At 32.8% G+C, this 17,644-nt stretch overlaps 3 protein-coding genes across 5 annotated transcripts; 2 read left to right on the forward strand and 1 right to left on the reverse strand.

Annotated features, from left to right (window-relative positions):
- The first annotated feature begins 2,798 nt into the window (after positions 1-2,798).
- On the forward strand, positions 2,799-7,072 carry LOC103482554 (uncharacterized). Of its 2 annotated transcripts, XM_008438771.3 has the most exons (6): positions 2,799-3,039; positions 3,703-4,437; positions 4,820-4,878; positions 5,144-5,272; positions 5,606-5,741; positions 6,377-7,072. In XM_008438771.3, exons 2-6 carry the CDS (start codon positions 3,733-3,735, stop codon positions 6,695-6,697), a joined length of 1,350 nt encoding a protein of 449 aa, XP_008436993.1. In that variant the 5' UTR covers positions 2,799-3,039; positions 3,703-3,732; the 3' UTR covers positions 6,698-7,072. The 2 variants fall into 2 exon arrangements, with proteins under 2 accessions (XP_008436993.1, XP_008436992.1); XM_008438770.3 differs by having other exon boundaries at positions 2,800-4,437.
- Positions 7,073-7,613: 541 nt separating this feature from the next.
- Positions 7,614-10,448, forward strand: LOC103482556 (probable prolyl 4-hydroxylase 12). Its single transcript, XM_008438772.3, has 7 exons — positions 7,614-7,804; positions 8,065-8,184; positions 8,291-8,348; positions 8,424-8,525; positions 9,435-9,492; positions 9,607-9,779; positions 9,851-10,448. The coding sequence occupies exons 1-7, from the start codon at positions 7,734-7,736 to the stop codon at positions 10,202-10,204; spliced, it is 936 nt and encodes a 311-aa protein (XP_008436994.1). The 5' UTR covers positions 7,614-7,733; the 3' UTR covers positions 10,205-10,448.
- Positions 10,449-11,558: 1,110 nt separating this feature from the next.
- On the reverse strand, positions 11,559-17,095 carry LOC103482557 (kinesin-like protein KIN-10C). Of its 2 annotated transcripts, none has more exons than XM_008438773.3 (17): positions 16,630-17,095; positions 15,891-16,056; positions 15,351-15,551; positions 15,037-15,229; positions 14,735-14,943; positions 14,384-14,634; positions 14,217-14,262; positions 13,575-13,649; positions 13,408-13,467; positions 13,272-13,325; positions 13,122-13,194; positions 12,922-13,029; positions 12,545-12,834; positions 12,420-12,466; positions 12,229-12,250; positions 12,077-12,145; positions 11,559-11,905 (listed from the first exon to the last, which is right to left on the reverse strand). In XM_008438773.3, the coding sequence occupies exons 1-17, from the start codon at positions 16,815-16,817 to the stop codon at positions 11,819-11,821; spliced, it is 2,139 nt and encodes a 712-aa protein (XP_008436995.1). In that variant the 5' UTR covers positions 16,818-17,095; the 3' UTR covers positions 11,559-11,818. The 2 variants fall into 2 exon arrangements, with proteins under 2 accessions (XP_008436995.1, XP_016903701.1); XM_017048212.2 differs by having other exon boundaries at positions 13,125-13,194; positions 16,630-16,941.
- Between the last annotated feature and the right edge of the window lie 549 nt (positions 17,096-17,644).

Genomic DNA, 17,644 nt, shown 5'->3' on the forward strand with positions numbered 1-17,644 from the left:
TTTATATATATAGTAAAATTAGTCAAGATCTATCATCAAGAGATTTTGCTATATTTATAATTTTTTAAAATATTCTTATATATTTAATTATTATTCTTAAAATTGCTACCTGTTACGATTGTCCAAATTTTTTCTTGATTTCATAACGATTTTATTTTTAGACTCTTTATACTACAGTTGGTTGTTTGCTTTAAAATTTTCTACTTATAAATATAGAAATCTGACAAAAATATTTGTAGATATAGTATAATGTAAAAAATTTATGGATATGAAACAACTTAAAGTCTATTTTTAATAAGACTATATCACTAGCACAAGTTTATAAGCTATAGAGTTTATCACGAATAAATCTGGTTATATTTACGATCTTTATAGATATTACTATTTTCTTAATTATTATAACTAAATGTGTTACCTATTACAATTATCTATTTTTCATTTGTCAAAGATGCGACCAAATTTCGATAAACTATTTTTTTAATTGGAAAATACATTTTAATGGTTTGATAACCATCTATTTATTTTTTATTTAGTTTTTGAAAATTAAGCTTGTAGATATTACTAAGTTTTGGTTTTTTGTTATCCATTTATTACTTATGTTTTCAAAAATTAAACAAGTTTTAAAAACCAAGGCCTAATTTGATAATTATATAATTTCAACTTTTCATTTTTGGAAATTAAATATGTTGCATCATTTCCATCTATTGACTTAAATGATTTTTTTTTTTTGGTTAGATTTTAAGAGTTTTTTCTCTAAATCATAGCCAAAATACGGAAACTAAAAATGCGGGTTTTTCTTTTGAGCCGTTTTCAAATATAGCAAAAAAAATTGAAACTATTTACCAATATCTATCAAATTCTCCATGACTCATTTAAGGTTTTTGTTATATTTTGTGAATAGTTTCAATTTTTGTTATTGCTAAGAATTTTGTTTTTCTTTTTAATTTTTAAATCTTTTTTGTTGAAAATTTAACTAAAAATTCAGATATTTATATAGAAAATGCTAACCTCGTGAGTAAGAAATTATGAAAAAATAAACACAGTTTTTATAAACAAAAATAAGAAATGAAACGGATATCAAACGAGGCAAGAGTAACATTTTATTTTCGAATTTAATTAGAAATTTAAGGGGGCGTTTGGGCAACGGATTAACACTGTGGATTAGGGTTACTTAACTCTAACCCACGTTTGGTACTAGTGTATCTTTAAGATTTGTAAAAACTTAATGTGATTGATCCATTAATTACATCCAAATGAGCATTTACAAGAAGCACGACAAAGAAAATTCAAGAAGCTTTCATACTACATCTTCAAAAGCTTAGCAAATTCTCATCAATAATATTTAGTCAAAATTTATGTATAATGTTAGTTAGGAAAGTTAAAGAAGAGAGCAAGATAACAAAAAAAATCTAATAGTTCGAAATATGACACGAATGACAAAAAAAATGTGCAAGTTTTATGAATATGAAAACATGATGTCAAACCTTGTTAAACGTGTCCAACGACTTTATTAGAGTAGTTATTTAAGACATTCGTAAGACTTTCTACATTTTTAGTTTTCAATTTGACTTATTAATTAATAACCAATATCTTTTAAAGTTTTTAGATCTACTTTTATGCAATTTAAGTATATTTGAATGACTTTTGAGTTTTCAACTCATCTACGACTATTTACGTGTAAAATGTCTTACAATTAAGATTATCAATATTAAAATGTTTTGTGCTTATTTGACCTTCCCTTGGTGTTGTTTTATTCTTTTTTTTTTTCAATTATTGATTTAGATTTGATGTTAAAATCAATTTATTGGATTATTCTTAATCTAGCTAATTCGGGAGTGAGTTTTCTTGAGATTTGAGAGTGACTATCATAAATCCTAAGTTTGATCTAAGTCAACTATCTAACTTTGATCTAAGCTTCCGACTTTATATCAAAAAAATATCATAAATGTTTATGAAAACTATAAAAAGAAAATTGATGAAACAAATATACATAAAACATAAAACAAACGAAAAAAAGTTATCAAATGGAATCTAACTTTCACAATTTTGAGCTCGGTATGGAACAATTTGTTTTTTAGTTTATGAATCGTAAGCATGATTGTATTTGAAGAATGACTTTTTTAAAACTAGTTAGAGATAAGTTACTAATTTCGTGTTTAATAAAATTTTCAATTTGGTTATTTAGACATTTCTATAGCCATTAGCATGGAAAACTAAATTTTAGATTTATAAACGATAGTCAAATACAAATAATAAAGGAAAATTATCAAAAATAGTAAATTTGACAAAATATTTATAATATATAGCAAAATTTCAACTTTATCCATGACAGATATTGATAGATACTGATATGTTTCTATTAGTCATATTGATAAACAGTAATAAAAGTCTATCATGTCTATCATTGATAGAATCCAAATTTTTGGTATATGTCGTAAATATTTAGTTTAATTTTAATATATTTAAAAATTTCTCAAAGATTAAAATTGAACCAATTACATTGACTCAAATAATAGTTTAACCTAATAACAATGATGACCATTGTCAAAAAAAAAAAAAGAAAAAAGGAAAGTTGATAAAATATTCATATTTTACGATAAAATGAAGTTTAGTAAATTTTTGTTTTGTTTTTTCTCATTGTCATAAAATATAAATATTTATAATATTATTTATTCTTAAAGAAAAAAAAAACCCTAATAATAATTCCTCTAATAATAAACAAATAAATGAGGCGGATGGGATAATGTGATTATGGGAGGGAACATAAAAAAGGGTTAACGGTCATAAACTATTTTAGAGAAAAAACGTGTTGTTGTGGATTGGTCACGCCAAAATTTCACTCTCTTCAAGTTCATACACAAACACACACACACACACACATACTGATCCAATAATAATTCCCCATTTTCTCCTAATTTTTTTCTCTCCATCTCAACAATCCAATCCACCATGTTCTTCCCCAGATCCATTTTTTCCCTAAATTTTACACAATCTCCCAAATTTGTAACCCCAATTCCAAATACAGTCGTTGACTTCCAGGTATAATCAATCCCTTTTTCTATCTTTAGCCTTTATATGCCCTTTCGGATTTGGGTTTTCAATTCTGCGTATGGCTCTCAACAAACCTTACAGCTAACTTCACAGCATTGACTCGTTTTCTCCGTCTCCATTGTTAATTTTAAGAAATTCCCCCCTGTTGTCAAACATCGTAGGCCCGTATTTTAGCTTAAGAATATTCTCTATATGATTCTGATTCTTGTATTCTTGACCGGAAGTGCGCATATGGGTTTTGTTCTTTGCTCTTGATGATCCAAATTTGAAACCCAGATGTTCTTTTTTGCTTTTTGTTGTCTTGTTTGTGCCTATATTAGTTTGCCTTCATGCTCTTCAGTGATTGGAAGCTACTGGAAGGTTTATATGGTATTGGTTGTTGAATGAATTCCCTCATTCAAGTTTTGGTGTCCTACTCTTAAAAGTTATTGTTTGTCATTATTGAGATTGGTTTTTCTTGGGGATTATGCCTTTTAGTTCAATGATCGGTCAAAATCCTTTGTTGTTCTTCTGAGCATCGTCATTGTCTTTTATACCTATCATCAACTCCAGGACTTGTATCATTAGAGCTTGTAGTTTCCTAGTGTCAATTTTTTGATAATATATTTCTTCACAACTCGTGCATTTACTAGGAAAATCTGTTTCATATAGTGTTTCTTCGAGCTTAGATCGTAGGCACTAATGTCTATCTTATGTGGCGTGCCTATCCTTGAGTGTGTATGCTGTCTGGGTTGTGCTCGTTGGGTCTGGAAACGGTGTCTCCACACAGCTGGTCATGACAGTGAAAATTGGGGATTTGCTACTCCTGATGAGTTTGAGCCTATTCCCCGAATTTGTCGATATATCCTATCTGTGTATGAAGATGATATTCGAAAACCTCTTTGGGAACCGGTTGGTGGGTATGGAATCAATCCTGATTGGTTAATCATGAAGAAGACATACAAAGATACGAGAGGACGAGCTCCTCCATATATTTTATATCTTGATCACGATCATGCCGATATTGTTCTTGCCATCAGGGGACTTAATATGGTAAAGGAGAGTGATTATGCAGTTTTATTGGACAACAGGCTGGGAAAGAAGAAATTTGATGGTGGATACGTTCACAATGGGCTTCTGAAGGCAGCTGGTTGGGTTTTGGACACTGAGAACGAAACTTTAAAGGATTTGGTGAAGAAGTATCCAGATTATACCTTGACGTTTACAGGGCATTCTCTTGGCTCCGGAGTAGCTGCCATGCTAACTTTAGTAGTAGTACAGAATCGAGAAAAATTGGAAAATATTGATCGGAAACGGATAAGGTGTTATGCTATTGCTCCTGCCAGATGCATGTCCCTAAATTTGGCTGTTAGATATGCAGATGTTATCAACTCTGTTGTTCTTCAGGTAACCTATATATTCTTCCTTTATTTTATTTGTAAAGTGATTAAAACCATTTTGGGAGTGATTAAAATAACATAGATTATGCATTATGAGACCTTGATAACTCCTAGGATTTGTTTGCCATCTCTCATATAACATTTCCTCAGTCTTCACATCAACCTTCTGGTGTTCCCCACGTTTTTTCTCTCTCTCTCTTTAGAATCATTTTCTCAATAAATTTATATTGTGCATTCAGCAAAACAGAAAAATTTTTGCCTTTTGTTTTATGTGCACAAACTCTTGACTGTTTGAAAATACTATTGATTCTCATTTTCTAAAGTGGCTGAATATGGTGGAATTTATACTTACATTTCGAAATATAACGGTGATTGTTATACTGAACCAGGATGACTTTTTACCCCGGACAGCCACACCATTGGAAGACATTTTTAAGTCACTCTTCTGGTATGGTTCAATATTCATGACCCTTTATGGTCTTAACTCTTGTTGCGTTGTCAACAATCATTTTCAAAGTAGATAATTCTGCCAAAATTGCAAATTAGATCTTTATTATTGGAATGAGCACTGCTTCTTATGTTAAAGTTCGTTGTATAAAAGCAATAACAGAAACTTTGCATTTGTGTGAATGGAATAAATTGAAAAGTGGTCTTGGATTTATTCAGTGCGATTTTAAGTTTCTCAATAATCATTGGTTCTTTTCTCCTTGTAGTTTGCCGTGCCTTCTATGCCTGAGATGTGTTCGGGATACATGTGTATCAGAAGAAAAGATGCTCAAAGATCCAAGGAGACTTTATGCACCTGGTCGACTCTATCATATTGTAGAGAGAAAACCCTTCAGGTAAAAGCCCTATATCTTCTATGTTAAGTTGGTTAATGAGGTGGAGAAATCTTTTGTACCGTCAAGTTTGTGAAATTTTTTTCATGTTTCGTTCAAACAAGAAAACATACCAGTAAGACTGTGCTTGTTGTGTGGAAATAAACAATCCTTTTATCACGAGCATCTGTTGAAAGGGTTGAGAGACTGAGTTTAAATCCCTCCTGTACTTGTTTTGTGAAAAGAAAGCCTCTCTTAACCTTACTAGTTATTGAAATGTTGGCTTTCTAGAACATTGAAAAAGAAACATGTCATGCTCTGACATTTTGACTGAATTCACCTGTTTTTCTCTGAAAGGTGCGGAAGGTTTCCACCAGTCGTGAAGACGGCTGTTCCAGTTGATGGGAGGTTTGAACACATAGTTCTTTCTTGTAACGCAACTTCAGATCATGCTATCATTTGGATAGAGAAAGAAGCCAAACGGGCCCTGGAAGTAAGTTTCATCTTTCTACCGAGCCTTTTATGTTGAGTGTTTGATTTTCAATGGAATTTTGGAAGACATCCTTTTGCATTTCTTTATCCTACATTTTCGTTTGTGGTTCTTCTTTGCCTTCCTTTAGTTGTCTATGAAGTGGAGGATCAGATTCTACTTCGTCACGTACACGAGAACTGCCGAAATAAAATTCTAATTCTTTTAGGTTGGATCGACTCAATTTATCCTTTCCCTTACCTACTTTTAGATGTGAATTAGAGTTCATGGATTAGTTTTGACCTGAATTCTTCTCGAAACACCAAAGATAATTGTTAAACATGTTCCTCCTTCGGTTTCCCGAAAATCAACATAAACTATCTGATCCATATTGTTTATTTTAGATTCAGAGAAGAGAGTACAAAAACGAATGTTTTCTTTCTGTACCGTGAAAGTTTAATATGCATTATTATTCAAAACAAGGAATTAGACCATCTAATGACTAACGTGAAGAGTAACATCAATCTCCCAAATTTAAAATGACTAACTTTAGTTGAGATCTTGGTAAATGAATGTATTCTTGTCATAATTTACGAGAGTTCTATGAAATCATTGCTGAAAAACGAAAAACAACATCCGTTTGCTTCTGTCAATTTCAGTTAATGCGCAAGGATGATAAGATCATGGAGATACCACCCCAGCAGAAGATGGAGAGGCAACAGACTTTAGCCAGAGAGCATAGTGAAGAGTACAAGGCTGCATTGCAGCGGGCCGTGACATTAGCCGTGCCACATGCATACGCAATTTCCCCATACGGAACCTTCAGCCAAACAGATGAAGGGGAAGAAGAAAAGTCACCGGCATCGAGTGGAGGGTCATCGAGGAGGAGGAAAGAAACTTGGGATGAATTGATTGAGCGTCTCTATGACAAGGATGATTCAAGACACACAGTTCTGAAGAAATCACTTAGTTGTATTTGACCGTTACTCATTCACATCAATACTTGTTACATGATGGAGTTCCCTCAGATGAATCTACGGTACGATGTCGGATTATCTTTGAGGATGCTGATTTTCTTGGATTCAATTGTTTGAAGGTGATGGAAAATATGCAGTGTTCATCCAACTTTTTAGGTGTGATGAAGTTCAGCTATATTTTTGATGTGCTACTTGTAAGTTTCTTCATTGTAGGAAGTGAATATTTATATTGGTAGAGTATGTAAAGTTAGCTTGTTTTTTCCCCTTCTTTTGGATAGCACATTCTATACCATTGTTTAAATGTTGAAAAATTATATAGCAACAATAGCTCTTTGACCGCTCTCATCAAGTAATTGAAGATCGATGCTTCCCTTTTGATATTCGGTCTTAAGAACTTCAAAAGATACAATTTACAATTTTAGTCAAGAGAATTATATAAGGATTTTAAATTGTCCTTAAAAAGCCAATTGGACTCTCAATTGCCTAACAAAATGTTGGATGGTCATTGACACTTTAATGTAATTATAGGAATAAAATATACTTTAGAATTTGAAGTGAAGTAACTTTAAACCATTAGTAAAAAATTGACTTCCATGATGGTTATATTGATAGAGACAACTTATCTCATAGAACATAGGATACCACTATAGTTACATATAGATGTTTAAAGAATTTGTAAATAAAAAATAAAAGTGAATTTAACTCAACAATAATTGTAAATAATATGACATTCACTAAAGATAAAGTTTCGATCCTCACTGTTGTACTAATAAATAATAATTTTGTGAGCAGAATTCAACGATTTATATTAATTTAAAAGTTTAATTTTATAATTATTTTTTTTAAATATAATAAAATAAACTAAAATATTTACGTCAAGAATAAATAATTTAATACGAATATCTTCAATTTGTCGCAACCGCGAGAAAATGGAAGTTCAAGGAAGTGGCGGTGGGATCCAGATTCGTCGAACTACATAAGACGCAAAATCTAATTTTGTCTTCAACTTCTTCTTTTTTCGATCTTCGTTCCACCCTCCATGGATTCTCGTCTTAACTTTTTGCTTCTGTTTGCGACTGCATTTTCATTCTCAACCTGCCTTGCTCAAAGGTGATAAACCGAACCCACCACATTTTACATCTCATTTCGAAATCTTAGGTTTTACGTATTCCATTCTTCGCATCCTATGTTTGCTGCCTGAATTGGGTTCTCAATTCTCATTAATTTCGTGTATGGATGGATGTTAAACCGAAATCGTGTTAGTAAAACTGATTTTCATTTCACTTTGGAATGATTTGATGATACGTGATTGAGTTTCATAACATGGGATTTTATTCTTTCCCTTGAATCTGGTTTGTTTATTCTGCCAGCAATTTGATTAGTGGCCGTAAGGGTTTAAGGGACCAATTGGTTGACAGACCTTTGAGCTACTCAAATCAGTCTGTTAGAATCGACCCATCAAGAGTTGTCCAAGTCTCTTGGCGACCAAGGTCAGGTACTTGCAGAATCTCTCTTATGATTGGGAATTATCATATCAACTTCAAAATATATTGATTTAACTTATTAAAAAGTCTGATTTAACTTCTTTTGCTGTAGGGTTTTCTTGTATAAAGGTTTTCTCTCAGATGAGGAATGCGATCATCTTATTTCTTTGGTATTTTTCTGCCCTGTTCTTGTTAGTATCTCACAAACATGCTTCAGCTGTTTCTGACGTGCATACAACTTTTAGGCTTCAAATTCGGAAGACAATCCTTCTAGGAATAGTGCTGGTTCGGGGAACACTGTCTCAACCGAATTGCTAAACGGTTCAGGAGTCATTTTAAACACAACAGTATGTTCCTGTGCATTTTGAAGTTTATTCAATGGTTTGAACAGAACACTTGGTGGTCAAATTTGTTCTCATAGCACGAGATTTGCTTATCTTGTTTTCTTGAAGATTATGTTAAAGTATTATATTTTTTCAATCATATTTTGTTTTCTGTTTGTTTCCAGTATTGTTATTCAAAATACAACTACAAATGTTCGTGGATGATGCTTGGCAATTGTTTTAGTTAAATTAGTTGTTCAATGTATTTTCGGATGAAATTTGTTCAGTATAATGTTTTCTGTTGATAGTTTTCACAGTGGTACTACCAAATATCCGTGTTGCATGTTAGAATTTGGTACTCGGAATACCTACTGTTGTTGCTTTTAATCTATAATTATTGAAGGTGTGGGGTTTTTTATTTCCAATTGTTCCTTCTCTGTTCTCTCCTTCCTTAAAATTTCTTGATGGGTCACTTTTAGGATTGATGACATATCATATGCTGTCAACCCGTCCTAAAACTCATAGAAGCATGCTTTGTTGCTGTATTTTCTGGGGACTCGGTAGTAGCTTTAAAGGAATCTTAAACAGGTCTAACTCTAAATGTCTTGTGCAGTCAAAAATCTCATTTCTGCATTTGTAGATAAAAACATTAAAAATGTGGAGAGTGGTTGTATAACTATAATATAGTCTATGATGATTTATGCAAGATCCCATAATTATTTTTGATGATGGCATCCACTGTCTTTCTAATTTATAGCAAACCATGGCTCAAGGGAGTTCATGACCCAATAATTCAGTTTTGTGCTTCCTTTTGTAATGGCATCTATTTCTGGTCATTGTATTTATGAGATAAAACTCCAAGTCACTGCAGTCGATTGATTTCAAGTTTCTATGAGATTTGTTCTTTGACTTCTTGGTTGGGTTGTTTCTTAGGATGATATCATTGCAAGAATTGAAAATCGAATTGCAGTATGGACTTTGCTCCCAAAAGGTATTTCTCATCGGTGCTGTACTGCAACTGGCTTTGTCTTTTTTCATTTTCCTGATAATGCTCCTTTTATTTGATTTTCTTTTCTTCTTAACATATTAGTTTTATTGTCTTCAGATCATGGCATGCCTTTTCAGATAATGCAATACAGGGGTGAAGAAGCAAAGCATAAGTACTTTTATGGCAATAGATCTGCAATGTCGTCGTCCAGCGAGCCTTTGATGGCCACAGTAGTTTTGTATCTCTCAGATTCTGCTAGTGGCGGTGAAATGCTGTTTCCAGAATCAAAGGTGAGGGGAAGTACTCAAAGATCTGTGGCCATAACAATGTACTCATGACTACCTTTTTCTCAATGACTCAGGTAAAGAGCAAATTTTGGTCAGGCCGAAGAAAGAAAAAGAACTTTTTGAGACCAGTGAAAGGCAATGCAATTCTTTTTTTCTCCGTGCATCTTAATGCCTCTCCAGACAAGAGTAGCTACCACATTCGATACCCAATACGCAATGGGGAATTGTGGGTTGCTACAAAATTCTTATACTTAAGACCACCCACAGGGAATAAACACACTATCGACTCCAATATAGATGGGTGCATTGATGAAGATAAAAGCTGCCCTCAATGGGCCGCCATTGGCGAATGCGAACGAAATGCTGTGTTCATGGTCGGTTCTCCAGATTACTATGGTACATGTAGAAAAAGCTGCAATGCATGTTGATTGATGCATAACCAAATCCAAGTAAAAATTATTCTCGTCCTGATTTGAGCAAGTATTTGTTTATTTTTTTATTCCTAATTTCATACATGTACTACACCGAATGAGTCTTAGATATGTAGTTGTATTATTGCTCATCTTCTGAGTGTATGAGACAATCACATTCTAGTTCTTAGGTTTGAGACTGTTCTGTGATTTATACCTTTGTCTTGAAGTTTTGAAAATGCAAATTGAGATATTAACGTTAGTTTTTTCTGTCAGCTACTTCAGCATGATGATGATGGCGAAGTAGCAAAATTATTTTTTGATAGCTACTTGATTAAGGAAGAGAGGAAGGGTTTTGGTCTTTATATTTCAAAATTTTGTACTTTTAATTTTTTATTTTAAATTAGTTTCTAGATTTTAATTTAGTTCACATTATAATGAATAGAAATTTTAGGAATAATTACTAATTATATATCAACGTTTTAAAAGAATTGTAAATATGTCAAAGTCTATCGGGAATCAACTTTTAATAGATTTTTGTGGTTTATCACCAATATTTCTATAATTGATTTTAATGGATTTTGTTATATTTGTATTTTTTAAAATTGTGCTGTTTAAGATTGTTTCGAATCTAATTGATATACAAATATTCATTTAATTTATTTGGAGATATGCAGCCATTTAAAATGGATGGATGGAGATCAATATGAGCTTTGTTTAATTGGCGTGACACATGTATGTACTTAAGGATAAGAGGTCAAACTTTTACAAATAAATTATTTTTCGTATCAACTTAATTTGTTATTTAAAATTATGCTATTGAATAACTATTATTCAATAAAGTGACTATTTTTAAATATAACAAAATGAGTGAAAACAATTATAAAATATAAGATACTATCTTAGTCTATCCAACGTGGATTGCAATTATCCGTGTGACTGTGTCGATCATGATAGACACAAATGATAGTTTATCATGGGGTATTTCATAGTAGTTTATCATGGTTTATTCCATCATAGTTTTATGATATTTTGTAATTATATTTCAAAATTGTTTTCATTTTAAAATGGCGTGAATGAATAAACTTTTATTTAAAATAATATTTAGTTTATTTTTAAATTACTTACTTCTCATATTAGACCAAATCATAACCAAATCATAATCCACACTTTTTGTTAAAATTTTATTAATTAAAACGTGGGATGGGGGGAATCAAACCTCTAGGTACAAATATTATGTCAGCTACATTCATGTTGTTACTTTGTTATTTTATGTAGCATTATTATAATTTAACCCATCAATAAAAATTAACTTCAAATAACTCATTGATCGAAAGTCAATGGAAAAACTTAACAAGATTAAAAGACGGAATTAAAACTCATATCACAACATCACTCCATAGATTTGGAGATATGGTACACTTTAACGTGAGCTTCCAACAAAAATAAGGACGAACAGCTCTTCATATATACATAAAACTATACATATACCAATATCTCAGGCTCAAGTTCAAAAGAATTTAAATATGGAAGCCATATTACTCGACAATATGTGTGGACAGTTATTCAAATATTTTCTTATCTCATATGACAACAATTATGCTCTATGAATACTTCACTTCCTTTCGTCTCCTACTTGAATAATAGCTCACCAGCTTCTTTTTTCATCAATCCTTTTATCTGTTTTGCTGATAGTCCGATCTCCATCAGATCATCAAGCTGCTCAAATTAGGTACAAAAGGAAATCTCATGTGAGTTTGTGGATGAATCAACACCATTGACTTGTTGAAGTAAACGTTATAAATCTGTCAGATAATGGTTTTGTTTGTTATGAATAAAGATAAATCTCGATATCCATTTGTGGTGTTTGTGTGGGGTGGGGGTACTCACACTCTTAAAAGGCTCGGGCGATTCTTCACGAAGTTCAATAATTGCTGTTGCTCTCTTCTCTCCAATACCCTGGGAGTTAAAAAGATTTATCTTGATCTTTTGAAAGACAACAATTTTCAGAAGTTGAAAAGACAATTGTTAGATGTACTTACATTCAATTGTTTCAATTCTTCCCTGTGAAGAGCAAATAACAGAAAAAGGAAAAGAAGCTTGTCAAATAGGAAATTAAACAAAAAATATTCTTCCTAATATTGTAAGCTTTTAAGCAAAGGATGTATGAGTTAGATGCACATAGTTCTAAGCGTCCATTGGCAATCCACCAGAACCAAAAGCAACAACTTACTTGCTAGCTGTGTTAATAAACCTTAGAAGATCCTCCACAAGTAGTTTCTGAAGAACAAAAAGAAAAGAAGAGATATTAAAAGGCAATGAGATCAACAAATTTACCATAACTTTGTCAAATCTAACCTGCAAACCCGTACTGCGCTTGCTTAGTCTTTCCCACGGAGTAGTTGGATTTGCGTCGGCCTCTTCATCATAAACTTGCAAACTTCGTTCCATTTTCGGAGTTTGTTGTTCCGTAACAGCATCAGTAGAGACTAAGCCACATGGATCATCACTAACAGGGATCTTACACGTTGGCGTCGAAGAACAGAGTAACCTCAAGCTGTTTGATAAAGCTTGTAATCGTGCACTGATTGGAGGAGATGATTCTTCATTGATCATATAGCTACTGTTTTCCTTATCCAAACATGAACCTGTAAAACATAAAAAAGAAATTTATGTAAAACATTAACGTATTTTCATAAGCAAAAGCTAACAAAACTGATGACATTATGACCTACTTTGAACAGCAAACAAACTGGTGCTACTCGTCACCTCAGGTGTGCTTTCCGCAGGAATGTCGTCAATATTGATCATTGAGTAATTTTTTTCCTCGTTGATATTTTGACCTATAATCAGTTTAGAAGATATATAATTTACATAAAACAGACATGCACACCCAACCTACTAATATCTTCACTTTGGTACAAAATTATTATACCACCTCCATTGGCAGATAATACATTCATGTCGTTATCGATTCTTTCAGGTTCTTGATTGCTATTAGAAACACCCTAGGTAAAAAGAAAAGAGACGTGTAAGATATGTAAGCCAGAGTTCCATTCAATTTACTAAAACAATAGATGATCACCTCTGGCATAATGATAGTTTCTACCGAATTGGAAATTTCTGCAACAGATAATTCCTGAGAAATGCAAAATTGTCTTAAATGAGGAAAAATAAGATCTAACGTGTTCTTCGTATTATTGAGTCTTCCATATACTTGCCTTCTCCAATGCAGAAGTAGATTCTTCTTCCAGCTTTATAGAACATGACAATGGTTTCACCTAACAGGGCGATAGTTTTAAATTCTTTGTGCGTTAGATTGGAGGGAGGATGTTAATACATGAACAAAAAATCTGGTTTGACATATAACTCAGTAGCGGTTTCCTACCTGGTCTACAACAGAAATAGGTCCTCCATTCTTCAAACGTTCACGTCTAGAAGATGCACTTGACAATTTAGTTTCCTGAAAAGAAAATGTTCAACATGAGGTGATATACAAATTATATAAAGGAACAACTTCGAATTTTGGAAGTTATATAAAAAGAAACCAGAAGTTTTTTTTACTTTGTTGTTTATAATGATATTGTTTCCAACAGCTGTTCTAGTTTGACAATATATTGTACTATTATTACTTGTAAATTCAGCAACGTGCTTTCAGACAGTGACCAAAACGTAAGTGCAGGGGCTTTGGTTGGCATAAAAATGCTTGTAGCCTGAGAGTTGGCGAAGCTAAAAACAGGTGCAACCTTTTTATTTATATAGTCTTTAACTTCTTTAAACAGTTCAATAGTTGTGAAGTAGTTATTAGAGAAACTTTTGCTCAATGTAGTGATTTATCTTTGGGAGGCTATATTCTCGATCCACCATATTGATTAAGGTTTCAAAATTAATCCTGTGGAATCCACTTCAAGTTTCCTCAGTCCATATCGTATTCAATAACAGAATAACAATTGTAGAATCACTCTTTAAAAGAAATGATATGCTACAATACGATTGTATGATATCCTAGCAACCAAAGAAGATTAGATACCTTGTCCAGTTTTCCCAAATAACTTGTTGCATCATCGAACAACTTCCTTGAAATTGGGGGAAAAAAGAAGATATACAAACTAGTTAGAATTCATAAATCCATATAAAATATCAATTCAGATGTAAGTGTATGATTGAGTTTTAATTTGTATATGCTTCATTTTATACCTTCCTTTCATTGCAGAGGAGGTTGTACTAACACTAGCCTTCTTTTCAGAAAAAGAAAATCGGGAGATAGTCTGCTTCTTTGCAGTTGCAGAAACACTCTTAGGTATTTGGTTTTTAAGTGACGAATGCACCACAGAATTTGTCGAACTCTTCATTTTCCTAATGGCACTTGAAGCAACGCGCTTAGTTACTTGACAAGATCTAGCTGCTAAGTTCGCCATGTAGATGGAGTCTTGGCAAAATGATGAATTCTGTAACCAACAAGTAATTGTGGAAACAAGAACAGTCATGAAAAGTGCATGAAAAACAATGACAACCATGAAAAAACTTAAACCAAATTAAACTCCATACCAAGCAACTAATCATCAAAATCCTGCTTTGCGCTCCTCCCAAGGAATCTTGCAGAATGCGAGTAAGCTTACTTTCTCGATATGGCACGTGGTTATCATTTGAATTCAAAGCAGAAGCAACATTCAGCAAGGCATATATCGACTTGTTAATTTTACTATTTTCGACGAGGCTCGTGCCATCAGTACTTCTCCTTCTAGCATCTTCATAACCTTATATAGAAACAACAAGATGAGGAATTAAACAAGAATGTAATTGAAGTACTTTTTCCTATAATCATTTGAAGGTCTTATAAATTTAACTACCTGCCATGTCAACAAAATTCATCTTGGAAACAAAACGAGTATCTGATGCAGTCTCATTGGTAGATGAAATATGCACTATCAAGCCCCTGTGGCTTCTAGGAGGAGGTTCGTTTGTATTCTTTTGCCCTTGTTTATGTGAACTAGAACCAACAAAATATAGTCCATGGAAATCTGACAGAGATTTCACTGGAATCTGAACAACAATTAAAACAAAGTCAGGATTAGAAAATTTCAACAAACAAGATAAAGAATACTGATGGCAAATGAAATAAGCTTCAAAACTTGGGGCATAAAGGTAAAAGCAGAGAACTTACCCGCGAAAGTCCCTTAAGTTGTATTTTCCCTTGACCATTATCCAATACCAGAACTGTTGCTCGTTTCGGATCCAGTAAATCATAGACATAGTCCATGTAAACTTCATAGTATGATATGGAAACTGATTTCCCTTTCTCTTTGGCCATTAGAAGTAATTCATTAATGGTTAATGATGCCAAACCCGGTTTCTCAATAGTACCCTGCAAAATGGATGGTCTAATTAATTTAAAAGATGAAGATAACAACAACTAAATGAGGAAAGAAACAAAATAAATAAATAAAGAGGCGTAAACCAAAGAGTGCTATAAGAGGAGCTGGTATTTCTAAAACTTCGATGCCAATAAAACTAACGGCTAGTTTCAGGAAGTCTGCTAACTACTTAACCAACTAAGTAACAAACTTTAACTACTAAATAGCAAGTAACTAAAGGCCCTTAGAATTAGCTAATTTATACAATTTACAGAATATCATGAAGTTGCCTACATTATAATGGAAACCAATGAATTAAAGAAAATAAAGAAACATGATCAAAGTTGCACCTGAATTGTAGAAGTTTTCCCAGTTCCTCTTGCACCATATGCGATAACTGTTGCATGATGACCGTCAAAGATCCCAGGAATCAGAGATTTCACCTCTCTTGTAAATATGTTTTCAGTGTCTTCGTTTTGCTCGTAACAGTAGTCTACTTCATAAGTCTCCTTACGACTGCAAAATGATAGAATCGTTAAAATCCACCAAGAATCATATTTTTAGTTCAACAAATTAGATGGAGGAAGAGTTAATTCAGCTTTGTATTCAACAATTGCAATTGAATCGTTTAGTTTCTTTCATGAGGTTTTGAGATTGAAACGGCAATGTAATATATTATCACCAATTTACCACTTCTACTCAACCATACATTTTAGTAGTTTAACAAACTTTCCATGTAGTTCGCAATTTATTTCCCCTTGATAAACTATAAAAATTTCGGTTCCCATAAACCAAGATTCCAATACTTCCCAGTTCTCATTTCCCCACATTTAACAAAAGCATATTCACTGAATTCGATTTCTTCTTTATCTCTTAAATCACCAATTAACCAAAAGCTTAAACCGGTGGTCGAAGGTAAAATTAACCATATATCACTAAGTTTCTCTCTGCGGGACCTCCCTAAACCACCTTATAGCATCTTAATTCACCGATTAACCCAAAAGATTAAGCTAGTAGGTAAATGTACATTTAATTATATATCACTAACACTAGAATCCACAATTCACATGGACATGCAAAGAAAATTACCTCACAGGCTGGTCCCCAAAGGAAATGGTTACAGATTCGGAAGCATCCCCATCAGGCTTGTTCACAGAGATCCAAGATGCCGTAGATCCTCCATCTATTTCCTGACCAGGCAAGCTCTTGATCTTGGCGATCACTCTCACTTTTCGCCCCTCTTTGAAACCCTTGAGAGCTCTTGAAGATGAATCCATGGAGATTAGGGTTCCGGAAGCTTGAAATTGAGGAAGACAGTGAATAGATAGATGGGAATTGAAGAGAGAAAAAAGCGCGAGAGAGAGAGAGAGAGATAACGATTGAATTTGTGAGTGTTTGGGTGTATTTTAGAAATTATAATTCGGTGCAGAAATGAAGTAGCCGTTAGGTATTTCAAATTTTGATTTTTCGGCGCTCGGATTGTGCTGTCACGCTCCTTCGAGCGGGCAATGGAAATGGGCCTTTCTTGGCCCAATAGAAATGTCTTTTCAATTTTGGAGATTCTTTTAAAAAATAAATAAATAATACCACAGCTTAAATGGGGAAGTAATTAAATTTGGATCCTAAATATAACAAAGTACTACGATATGTATACGTACGGTAACCCTTCCATCTTTTTGTCCCGCGATTTTTTTTATCGTCTTCTTCCGAACTCTCGCGACTTCTTCCATCTTTATTTTTTTTTTTAGATTTGGGTAACCAAATCTATTTTTTTCTATTCGTCTTTATTGTTTTTCTTTCTATTTTTAGATGCGTACATGTCTTTTTTTTTTCTTTTTTTTTTATTCACTGTATGCATCATATAATCTTTCTTCTTTTCCTTTTTTACGTTTAGATTAGGTTCATTTAGATTAGACAACTAAATCTAAAAGATGGTGTAATATAAAGAATATTGAAAAAAAAAATCGTTTATACCAAATTTTGAAAAAAAAAATCAAATCTAAACTAAAAATATAAACTAAGCGATCGTGTAACCTTGTAACCAAATTAAACAATAAAATAGAAAAAACAAATCTAAACAATCTACGCGAATATATTACGCCAG

Source organism: Cucumis melo, chromosome 9 (assembly GCF_025177605.1).
Source record: "Cucumis melo cultivar AY chromosome 9, USDA_Cmelo_AY_1.0, whole genome shotgun sequence".
Classification (NCBI taxonomy): domain Eukaryota; kingdom Viridiplantae; phylum Streptophyta; class Magnoliopsida; order Cucurbitales; family Cucurbitaceae; genus Cucumis; species Cucumis melo.